The following is an 11,692-nucleotide window of genomic DNA, read 5'->3' as shown; positions in this document are numbered from 1 at the left end:
GAGCACTCGAGAGTCCTGATTCTCCAGCCACTCACACCAGTGCCGCTCCATGGACAGCAGCAGATGCACCAGAGTGACGGAATGGAAAACCAGGCCCCTGATCTTCACACTTTCAACATGTTCCTCAGCCGGTGTTCAGGCTCAGGGCTGCCCGCTCTGTTCTACAGATCAGAAAATGGTGGCAGCGAGAAGGGAATCCATTTGTAGCAGGGTGGCAGTATTAGAACCCAGGAGTTTGGACTCCCAGGCCCGCCCCCTTCCCTCCTTTGATGCCTCCGAGGGAAGGGTCAGGGCATCATTGATCTCACTGGCCCCTTTGCAGAGTAGCCTCAACCAGGGAGGAAGCTCCTGCCTGCTGCCTCAGGCAAAGCAGAGGAGCTGAGAGGGCAGTGACAGAACATTAGTTCAGAAGTGGCTCGTTCGGCCCGTTTTGGGCTCTGCTCCTTCCCAGGCATCAAGGGTGATGATCACCAAATCTTTCATCCTGGGAAGACAGCAAAGGGAGCCATCGCTTTGCACCAGTGGACAAGTAATGTGCCTTTTACCATCCCTGAGACCCCCAAGCATCACATGCCACCCCACAACCATTAGCATGGGGCGGTGCATTCTCTAGCTCCTGCAGAAAGGCTTCCGTCCATTCCCGTTTAGTACACCAAGGTTTCTCTGCTCTTCTCATGGGGTGAGGGAGAGTGGACGGACAAGGCATTGCCTGCCCCTCCCCCCAGCCTTATCTGACAGCCTCCTCAAAGCTCCAGGATGGAAGACTGGCCACCAGCACCCAGTGTCTGAAGACCCCAGGCTACAGATGATGCAGTTCCATCTGGGTTGGGGGTAGATCACTAACAGCTCTCTGTGATGGGGTTTTGGGGTCCCCCAAGCTCTGCACCCTGTCCGCAGGCAGGAGAGTCTCTCACTTAGCAGGAAAACAGCAGGTTTATTAGCCGACAGGACACAGCATTGTACAGAGGAGTCAGTACAGCAGGCAGAGACAGCCAGTCCAATTCATGTTGGGGAGAGGAGGCCCCGAGGGGCCCCCAGAGCCAGGGCCTGGCCCCCTCCTTGGTCTCTTTCTCCCTCAGCCCAGACTTACTGCTTCCAACTCCCAGTTCCAATTCAAACCCCTGAGGCTCCACCTCCTCCTTTGTCTGCAGTACAAAGGTGTTACCTGGTCGTCAGGGTTACCCTCAGCAGGAGCCCCACACCCTCTGTGAGCCACTCACACACACGCAGGTATTCCCCACTCCATCACATTTCTCCCCCCTTCCAGACCAAACTGAGCGGGGTCACTCAGCCAGTGACCTGGGGAAGTTTGGGGCCCTCCCCTCGTGATTGGGCATCGGCTGCACCCTCAGTGCTCCCCTTGATGTGCACCACCTCCATGTCATAATCCTGCTGGGGGAGGCTCCAACTTAGGAGCTTGGTATTGGCCCTTTTCATGTGATGCAGCCGAGCAAGTCCCTTTAGTTTCCTCAGGTTGGTCGGTCTCCCTGCTTCTGTCTCTGGTTCATTAGCCACGTTCTTAAGACAGGCAGGCAGAGCCCATACAGATGCTGCAGCACCAACAGATCAAATAGTTCTTTTCTGGGCTGGGCCCTGCCCTGTTTGCCCACCAGTCCATACAGCTGCTCCAGCCAATGTCTGGAATTTAGTTACAGTCCAGTAAAAGAAGGTACAAATGCTTCCACCCTTGGCATTTAGCCAGACCACCAAAATGGTTGTGTGCCTTAGTTTCCCCTTCCATGCCACACAATAGGTTTGGAATGTTCCTCCTCATGTGAGAGGTTGCAAGACTAGTTACAGGGAACAATGGGGACATTTCAGAGTTACAGACTCCTTTAACATACAACTTATGCTTTTACATTAATGTCATCATGTCACATGGCTCTTTCCAAACCTTCAGTACATGGTACAATTTTACAGCTTTTGGTAGCAGCACCCCTTGGTTACAGCAGTTAGCATGAGTAACAGAACAAACCCATTGCAACTGCACATTTACGTTGCTCTTTGGTAGACCACAACCTTTGTGCAACATCCTTGAGAATCTGGTATTTTGGGGATAAATGGCTGAGGCCTTTTTTAGCACCATTAAGTTTTAATCTTTTCTTTTGCCCCCTGGGGTGGAAATTTGATTTTTCTGGCTGTGCCCTCCCTTCTAACAAGAGCTGGGCCATTGATGATTTCAGGGAGACGGCCCCCTTCCAGCCAGTCTGGAAATTTGCAAACCAAACTGCTTTTTGAGAGTTGTTTTGTGAGTCCCAGACGCAGAATCCACATGAAGGAATTCCTGTTTATCCCTTACTGGCCCACCGGGCCCACAGCTCCTTTGTCCTTTTACCTCCAACTTCTGCCTCCCCGTGGAATCAGAATTGGAGTCCAGTGTGAGAATATAAGTGTTTCTAGCATCTGGAGATGGGGAATTGCTGAACCTCTCCTGCATCCTACAGAGATTGGCTGTGCAGTTGTTTTACTTGGTTTTTACAGGGCTGCTCACATTCCCTGATAGTTTTTACTTTACTTGCACCAGCTTTCAATTCCTGAGAAACTTTTACACTGCCTGCTTTGGACCCTTCCAGAGCACAGCCAGTGGTTTCACACTCAGGCAGGTCCTGGCCATCAGGGGCTGAAACAAACTTCTCCCCAGGCAAAGGGCTGCTCTGGCTCTTACAGACATGCACCTTTCCTGTTCACTTTTCTTTACCTCACTCCCATTTTCTGCAGTCCCCACAGACGGGTTAGGAAAAGTTTCAGGGAAATTCTTTTCCTTAAGAGCTTTCCCAAACAATAACTTACCCTGTCTGCCTCCATGGGGGCACTGCTCCCTTGAGCCACAACCAGCTCCTGGGTTTCACCTACACCCAGGATCACTTCTGGCCCATTAGGCAGATTCTCACGTAATCCCCCTCCAGGCAGACAGCCAGTACCACCGGACAGAAGGTTAGGATCCCTTTCCTCCCTTCTGCTACCAGCTCCTTTATCTTCATCAGTCAGCGTAACTCCATTGCCCGTCTGTTCTTGTGTCCTGGCGAGAGGATGACTCTGGTAGGACAGAGTCCTCTCACCCCCTCCCAATAACACCTCAGCATTAGGCAAAGAACAAGTACCAGAATCGTCTGGTCTCTGGGATTTCCTGATGATACTAACTGGATCAGACCGAGTTAAAGCATCATCCCCCCTGAGAGACACAGAGGTAGGCCCACTTCCCACCTGGGCTTCAGCTGCCCTCAGATCCAGCTCTGGGATCTTGGCTCCATCTTGAGCCCCCACAGGCTCAAGCAAAGGATTCACTTCCCCAGAAGCAGAAGCACTTTTCTTGCACCAAGGACCAGTGTCCTTAGCAGGGATACCACTGCCCCATCCCGGAGCCATTCCCTCTGCTCCAGCCCCCATGGCTGGATTCAGAGACACACCTGGAATGCTCTTTTCTGGTGGATCCTTCTCCAGCCACCCCAGGCTGGGGAAGTTTTCCTTAGACAATGGGCTAGTTTTCTCATTGGCACCTTTTCCAAACGCAGGCTCTGCTCTCTCCCCAGGCTGCTGCTGCTGCTGTTTAACACAGACAGACAATGGGAGACACTCTCTCCTTTGTCCCAGCCCCCGGGCTGGTCTCCACACACACACAGAAGGTGAAGCAGCTTCTCTCACAGACAACTTGCCATTCCCAGTGGACAAGCTGCTTTCCTGCACAGACACACAGGCACCTTCCTCGGCCCAGGCCTGGAAAACTTTTCACAGGTCTGTCTTGGCCACTAGTAGATGATGGGTTGGAATTGCTCCTTCCCTCCTTGAGCTGTGGCAGGCCACTCGGTTCAGAGCTCCATGCAGTCCAGGGTTTCCTGCCCCGATCCGGGCTCACCTCTGCAGGATTCTCCCCAGCCATCAGCTCCGCCACTGCACATCCACGCTGCCTTGTTCAGCTTCTTTAATCTTGATTCGGTTTTCAGGTGCTGCCACTTCACAGCGGAGTTGCTCAGCATGGTTGCAGGCTCTCAGGCTGATGCCCTCTGCACCCCATGATTCCTGGAAGAATCCCTTCAGTGTGCCAGGCTCCTTGCGGGTCACAAGCTGCCCAGGGTTAGGCCGTAGGCCCCTCCGCCCTCTGGGACCGACTCCAACAGATTCCCAGCGGAACCCCTTCTTCAGTGTGACACCCGCTCTCAGGGACCATGAGCACACTGTCTTGGGAAGGACTCATTCAGCGTCAGCCTCCTCAGGGGTCACTTGTTCCTGGGGGTTGGGCTCTTGGCCCCTCCACCTTTTGGGACCGACTTCAACAGATTCCCAGGAGTAACCCCTCCTCGGGTGTGACACCCCCTCTCGAGGACCACAACCGCAGTTGCTTGGGTTCGGCCGCAGGCCCCTCCGCCTTGGGGAACTGCACCTCACTGCCCTTCAGCACACCTGGGTCTCGCAGGCCCCACTTCTTTCAGGGCCCCGGTCACTTACTGCTGGATGCTCCATCCTCGGGGTGCAGAACATCCCACTCCTGACACCAGTGTGATGGGGTTTTGGGGTCCCCCAAGCTCTGCACCCTGTCTGCAGGCAGGAGAGTCTCTCACTTAGCAGGAAAACAGCAGGTTTATTAGCCGACACGACACAGCATTGTACAGAGGAGTCAGTACAGCAGGCAGAGACAGCCAGTCCAATTCATGTTGGGGAGAGGAGGCCCCAAGGGGCCCCCAGAGCCGGGGCCTGGCCCCCTCCTTGGTCTCTTTCTCCCTCAGCCCAGACTTACTGCTTCCAACTCCCAGTTCCAATTCAAACCCCTGAGGCTCCACCTCCTCCTTTGTCTGCAGTACAAAGGTGTTACCTGGTCGTCAGGGTTACCCTCAGCAGGAGCCCCACACTCTCTGTGAGCCACTCACACACACGCAGGTATTCCCCACTCCATCACACTCTCCCACTAATTAAAAGAACACTGGGAGCAGAGGGCTACCCAGGGGAGGAGATGTGGCCGGTAGGGCTGGAGAGCACCAATCCCATGAAAAAACATGTGCAGCTGGACCGATATTCAGAGGTCAGAGCAGAAGCAGAACCTGGCCCCTTCCTGGGGGCAGTAGCTGAATTTGGGAAGGTGAACTTGTTGGTTTCAGTCCAGCTGCAGAGGGTCGATAGGAAGTGCCATATGCTAAATTGGCCCAGGGTCCATCTAACCTGACAACAGCCAGAATCAGATGCATCAAAGGACAGTGCAGGAAACCCTGTAGTAGCCAAACGGAAATGGCCTGAATGGAGGGGATGCTGCCTTCCGACAACACTTCAGCGCAGCCTCCAAACCTCATCGGTTAGATGCCAACGTCTGAGTTAAGATCAGAGTTTATTCTATCCCTTATAAAGTTGCTGTCGTTTCTAATGTAACTGGATGCTCTCAACGTGAATGTCGCATTTTTGTATCAGAGAGGTAGACGAGTTAGGCTGTATCTTCAAATCCAAAGTCCTGTGGCGCCTTATAGACTCACAGATATTTTGGAGCATCAGCTTTCACGGGCAAAAACCCGCTTCATCAGACTTCATCTTTTTGTGACTCGCATTAAGCTCTAGCAATACCCTTGTGGCAGCAAGTGCCACTGGTTAACAATACGGAGTGTAAAAATAGAATTTCTTCTTGTTGGTTTCAAATGGGTTGCTGCTCAGTTTGAATGACTGGTGCCTTGAACTTGCATTATGACCAAGGGGAAAGACGAGTGCCTCATCTACCTTCTCTGTCATACCAAATGAGGAGTGGCTGATACCTAAGAGGTTCTCTCTCATTCTTCTGGTCTTGAACCCAAGTACCTCTTTTCATCACACTAACCTATGGAAACTATTAGAACCGTTTTCGCTTCCTGTCTCTGAGCCATCTCTATTTCGGCTAGATCTTATTGTTCAGATCAGCTGACCAGGCTGTGGTCTGTCACCTCTGCCCACCTCGCAGCATGCCAAAGGAGGAATATCATGGGGCTGCCACAAGCCCTTGTGGCCAAGCACAACATTCCCAGCCCTCCAAGCCAGATTACTCATTGGCTTGCCCCTTCTGGGATAACCACAGAAGTTCAAGGGCACATCTACACTTATGTGAAGATCGATGCTTTGGAGGTCAATCTTCCAGGATTCAATTTAGTGCGTCTAGTAGGGATGGGCTAAATTGAACATTGAGGTTGCCTACATCGACTCTGGTACTCCTGGCGGTCACAAGGAGTAAGGGAGGCCAACAGAAGAGTTTCTCCCACCAACCTCCTGCAGTGGGCCCATGTCAGAAATTTGACTTAAGGTACGAACTCCAGCTGCACTATTCTCATAGTTGGAATTCCGTATCGTAAGTCAAATTTCTCTTGTAGTGTAGACCTGGCCTAATTAGCTTAATTTAGGTGTCCAGCTACAGCCTGGAGCTCAATAGCCCTGCCCTGGCTTTGCTCAGGGGCTTACACCCCTCTAGGGGGTAGACAGGAGCAGATCTACATAGGTTACTCTCCCACCCCCAGGAGATGAGCTCTGAGGAAGCATGGGGGATCATTAGTACCCTCCCACTCCTTTGGGGTCCTGCATTCCCCTCCAGGGAATGCCTACACTGGGGAACATTCCAGTGGAAATGCAAGCTTGTGCTTGATCCAGCTGAGAAGGAAGCTAGAAGAGCACAAGTGGGAGTAGAACATGCAGCTGTGCCTGGGAGAGACTCTGGAGCAGATATGTCCCTGAGGAACTAGTGGAGGTGTTGAAGGATTAAATGGAGAAGCAGCATATTTATTTTATGCTGAGCTGCAAGAGAGAGCACTTTCCATGAGCCGCATTAAAGAGGCAGCCCCAGTTTTCATCATGTAGGAATGCTGTGCCCCATAGATCACACCTCAGTCAGCCCCCATTGAAACATCTCATTGGAACACCACTCATCTCCCCTACAACGACCCTTTCCCCAGACAACCAGGATCACACGTCTACTGCCTGTTTTTTTCTTAAATATCCTACCATAAAATTCAGCCATTACCTTTGGAGTAACCTATCCCAGCACTTTCAAGGGACTTAGAACCTCAGTTGTTACCTGGAATTCTTTGCTGAGTAACCATCAAAACAGAACTTCTCAGCCATGGCAACATGGAGCCAAGTCCCTTAGATACATGGAAAGCTCAGTTGCATAACCTGATTGTCCTTCATATTGACAAAGCAACTATGCAGCAACCAAAACTGTTTTATCAGCACCATGATGCCTATGGTCCCAGACCCTTAGATCAAACAGAGAGCCCATCAAACAGGTCACTTCAAACACTTGTCCTTCCAGACAACCCTGCATCAATAGGTAAGCTCCTTAAACCTCTGTGTCGTCGTCTCTTCCCCTTTCAAATGCATTGCCCCAAAGTGGTGGTGGGGTGGGGATTTACCAGTCCTGGGTATTAGCTGTGTGTGATACACAGCTAGGTTCTTGCCTTTTCATTTTCTTTCCATTTTCTTTAATGCTTTGAAGTTGTTAATTTTACACCCTTTCGAAATGTTCACCCAATAAAACACCAGTGCATAATGGAGACGTTATGACTTTTCTGTGTTACTGTTTCAGGACTGCCCAATCTGTACCATCCCCCAGGTCAAGAGAAAGATGTTTTCACAGTACCCCCTGCAGGTATGCTTAGGACCACTGTTCCCTCGAAGTTTTGCTGTCTGTATGGGTATAAATTTTATTCTGGGCACTGCAGCATGTGGGGATGTGGACCACCTGTGGAAATACATAATGCCGGCTGTGGGTGCAACCCCCACACCTCGGGATGTGGCCTCTGTCCTTGCTATTGGCATGAGGATCAATTAAACAGAGAAAGAGGGAACCCCTCTACAGCCTCAGTGGAGAGCCAGATGGCTTTGAAGCTGCAGAGGCTGCTGCACTGAGGTCCCACGTTTTAGTCGGCATGGAGACAGTTACATGGGCACTCTGCTAGTCAGCTAGGGAGTATCTGACTCTCTCCAGCATGGCCACCTGAGCACTCATCTTGCAGGGAACATTGCGTAACCACACCTTCGAGTTAGGAACAAATATGACTGAAATTTTCCTGAGTTGGACGTTGTCTGGGCTGCTCTACTCCCTGGGCAGCTCCTCCTTGTGACACAGAGAATTTGCTCAGCCACCCCGATGCCTCTCCCAGCAGAGACTCACTTCGACTTTCTCTTGGGACTCGTCTGGTCCCTCGTTGTGACTTGGCCCTCAGGCCAAGTCACTTTAGTCCTCTTCTGCTGGGGGTGTGCGCCAATGTGCCACTCCTTTGCAGGCTGAAGGGAACTCAGGCCCAGGCTTGTCTCTGGGTTCCAGCCTAGGGTCCTATGGCCAGCAGCTGAGGTCTACACAGCCCCAACCCTTGCTGCTGTTTTCCTGGACTGCCTCCTGCAGCGCCTCTGTCTGTCTCCACCATCCTCCTGGCATATCCTTCCTTTCAGGCCTAGCTCCTGTCTCTCCTTAGCCACAGGGAGAATGACTGCAAATCTGCCTGCAGCCCCATTCTGCCTTCAGCTGTCTGACTTGATGCACGCCTGGGGTGCTCTCCTCAGGTGAGCTTCAGCCTCATTGCTCCTTAGCACCTCCTTCAGGTGTACCCTGGGCAGTTAACTGACCCATCCAACCATCTTAACCCCTTCCGGGGCTGGTGTGGTGTGCATAGCCTATCACAGGCACCTAACTCCCTTGCAGATCTTCTCTGTAAAAGATAAAGGGGGGAAAGCAAGCAGCAATCTGGCATCCTGTGAGCTCTGCTTTCGCATGCAGCCCACAGGAGCATCCACCTCCTTATACGCCCTTCTTAGCCGGTAAGTGGCCCTCCTTTTGCACGCGTGCACCCACTCGTGCATGCACACACAGCCCCCAGCTGATGCTAAATCAGTGCAACGTACACTATGACATGGTCAACCATTGCAACATGTAATTTACACCATGCTGGCATCCCTGCTGACTTTTGGCCCAGAGATTCCATGACACCTGCACCCTGACACCAAACCACATTTGCTGCAAATGCCAGCTAAGTGCACATTTTTCCATTTGCACCAGTTTCTGACTGGATGTGTCGTCAGTGTGTCACTCACACTCTTACTTGGGCCATAGCTGACCCAAATCCTTCATTCCAGACCCTGATATGGTGTACACCAACATGATCATCAGAGCTGCCCCACCGATTTATGCCAGCTGAGGATTTGGCCTTTTGTAGGTCTTGCCTGGGGGAGAGTCACACACTCCCAGAGGATTTCTTTGCTTGTTGGTTGTGGGGGTCGCTGCTGATGAAGTTTTTCTCTCTGTTGCCCAGGTTTCCAGATGGCCCCCTGTGGGTGCTTTTTTGATCCCCGGATATATCGCATAGAATGGGCAACCACCAATTTTGTGCAACCATCGGTTTACAAAATCACTAGTGGATCGAGTTCATCAAATGCTTACCTTCTGGACACCCAGAGATACATCAAGAGTCCAATCCAGACAGTTCCCTACTCACCTTACCATCCACTCCCAGGCAACCCCCAGTATATCATGCCTTATTTCAATCAGGAGGGCTCTACCCATGGGACAGAACAAGTTAATTTGGTCCCTAACCCACTCCATGAGACTGCATTTATTGAGATGCCTCAATCCCAGGAAGAAAGACTAGTTCAGAACAATGATAACAAGCTGCCCCAGCTCCTTATAACGCTGCCTAGCCTCAGCCAGAATGAGCCAGCCCTCCAAATGAGCACCTACAGCCACCTTAGGGGAGGGCCAAGTCCCCATCAGCCAGAATTCCAAGGTCTTGATGGTTTCCAGGTGGACCGGAAAGAACTCAAAGAAAATCATGTCACCCAGAACCTCCTAGTAAATCCACTGTTCCCAGACACTTCCACTGAACACTCAAACCCCCTTCCCAGTCCCTGTGTTGCAAACACACAGATGATGGCAGAGGTAGCATCACCTTCTTTGCAAGACAGCATCAGAGCTTACAGCAGCAACGTGCTGAACACAGAGGAGCCCTTTGACCTGCCGGAGAAGGTTTTGCTGGAAGATGCAATGAAGCTGTTTGATTGCTCTCCAGCTAACTCAGACAGTGAGATTTCCAGAGACAACCTGAGCAGCACCCTCATGTGCAGCGAGAGCGAAAAAAAAGACTGCTGCTTCCCATGTGATGACTCCTCCAGTGACATACGTTCCCTCAATCTGCCTGATGAGCTGCTGTCTTTTGACTATAGCGTGCCAGAAATCCTAAACACAGTAGCTAGCCTGGATTATTTCTATGACCTCAAAACTTTCAATGAGGAACCCAAGTGGGATTCAGGACTGCTGCAGTCTCCCCAAAACAGTGTGTCACCCCAGGGCCCCCAGCAAGAGCCCCCAGGGAAAAAGAAGCACAACAGTGCATCAGTTAAGAAAGGAAAGCAGACAGTGAGCAAAAATCAACCTGCTTCAGCACTGGACAGGAGCACGGCAGCCAAGTGGGAATGCCCAGTGCCTGACTAGTGCTTTCCAATTAATTCTGGAAGCAAAATTAGGCTGGAGCAGGGCTAGGCAGTAGCATTTAATAACTGAGCATAAAGAACCACCCTCCTATTATTGTATTAAAAGTGACCTGTCTGGAAACCCCCTCTGTGCCCACATTTCAAGATGGTTCTAAGGATGTCACACATACTGCAATCCATAATTGTAGCCTAGTTATGTCCTTCAGTGACAGATTTTTTTTTTTTTTATTGATGGAGGTAATCCACCTGCTGGGAGTAGCAGTGGATAGAAGAATTCTTCCAAGAGCCTGGTTACATCTACACTAAGGGTGCAGTACTCTAGGGTGTGAATTTTTTCAGAAGTTTGAGCAACCCAGTTCAATCCAGTTATGTGTTACCTAGACCAGGCTAGAGAAAGCATTTGACCAATTGCCAATTTCAACTCTATTGTCTCTCTTGCAGGAGGTTCAGGGCAGGTATTGTTCAACATCTTTTTCACTGATCTGGAGGTGGGGATGGATTGCATCCTCATTAAATTCGCAGATGGCACTAAGGTAGCAGGTCAGGTAAATATTTTGGAGGGGAGAGAAAGAGTCCAGAGTGACCTAGACAAAGAGAGGAGAATTGGGCTGAAAGAAATTTGATGAAGTTCAACAAGGACACATGCCGGGTCCTGCCTTTGGGACTGGAAAATCCCAAGCATCATTACAGGCTTGGGACTGACTGGCTAAGTAGCAGTGCAGCAGAAAAGGACCTGGGGATTATAGTGGATGACAGTCTGGATATGAGGCAGGCTGCCCTTGTAGTCAAGGAGGCTAGGGGCATAGTGGGGTTCATTAGGAGAAACATTTCCAGCAGATCTAGAAAAATTATTCCCCTCTATTCAGCACTAGTGAGGCCACATCTGGAGTATTGCATCCAGTTCTGCCCCCTCACTACAGAAAGCCTGTGGGTGCATGGTAGCAAGTCCAGCAGAGGGCAATGAAAATGCTTAAGGGGCTGGAGCACATGACCTAATAGGAGGCACTGAGGGATTTGGGCTTATTTAATTTGCAGAAGAAAAGATGAGGGGTGATATGATAGCAACCTTCAACTTCCTGAAGGGGAGCTCTAAAGAGGATAGAGAGGCTGTTCTCAGTGGTGAGACCATTGGTCCTTGCTCTGCCATCCCTCAAGTTAGAGTGGGAGGTTGGATATTAGAGAAAAAAAAAAAAATGAAGTGTCACCAGGAAAGTGGTGAAGAACTGGAATGCCTTACCTGGAGTTTTTTTAACCCCTGTATAGGAATGGAGAT

The 11,692-nt window shown here is 50.9% G+C and overlaps 1 protein-coding gene across 1 annotated transcript; it reads left to right on the top strand.

The window, feature by feature from the left end:
• Positions 1 to 7,140: 7,140 nt before the first annotated feature.
• On the top strand, positions 7,141 to 10,420 carry PRR22 (proline rich 22). The gene is made up of 3 exons (XM_074977971.1): positions 7,141 to 7,267; positions 7,523 to 7,585; positions 9,246 to 10,420. Exons 1-3 carry the CDS (start codon positions 7,141 to 7,143, stop codon positions 10,418 to 10,420), a joined length of 1,365 nt encoding a protein of 454 aa, XP_074834072.1.
• Positions 10,421 to 11,692: the final 1,272 nt, after the last annotated feature.

The sequence above is a fragment of the Carettochelys insculpta genome, chromosome 27 (genome assembly GCF_033958435.1).
Source record: "Carettochelys insculpta isolate YL-2023 chromosome 27, ASM3395843v1, whole genome shotgun sequence".
Lineage (NCBI taxonomy): Eukaryota > Metazoa > Chordata > Testudines > Carettochelyidae > Carettochelys > Carettochelys insculpta.
This window is presented reverse-complemented; position numbering and strand designations above follow the sequence as displayed.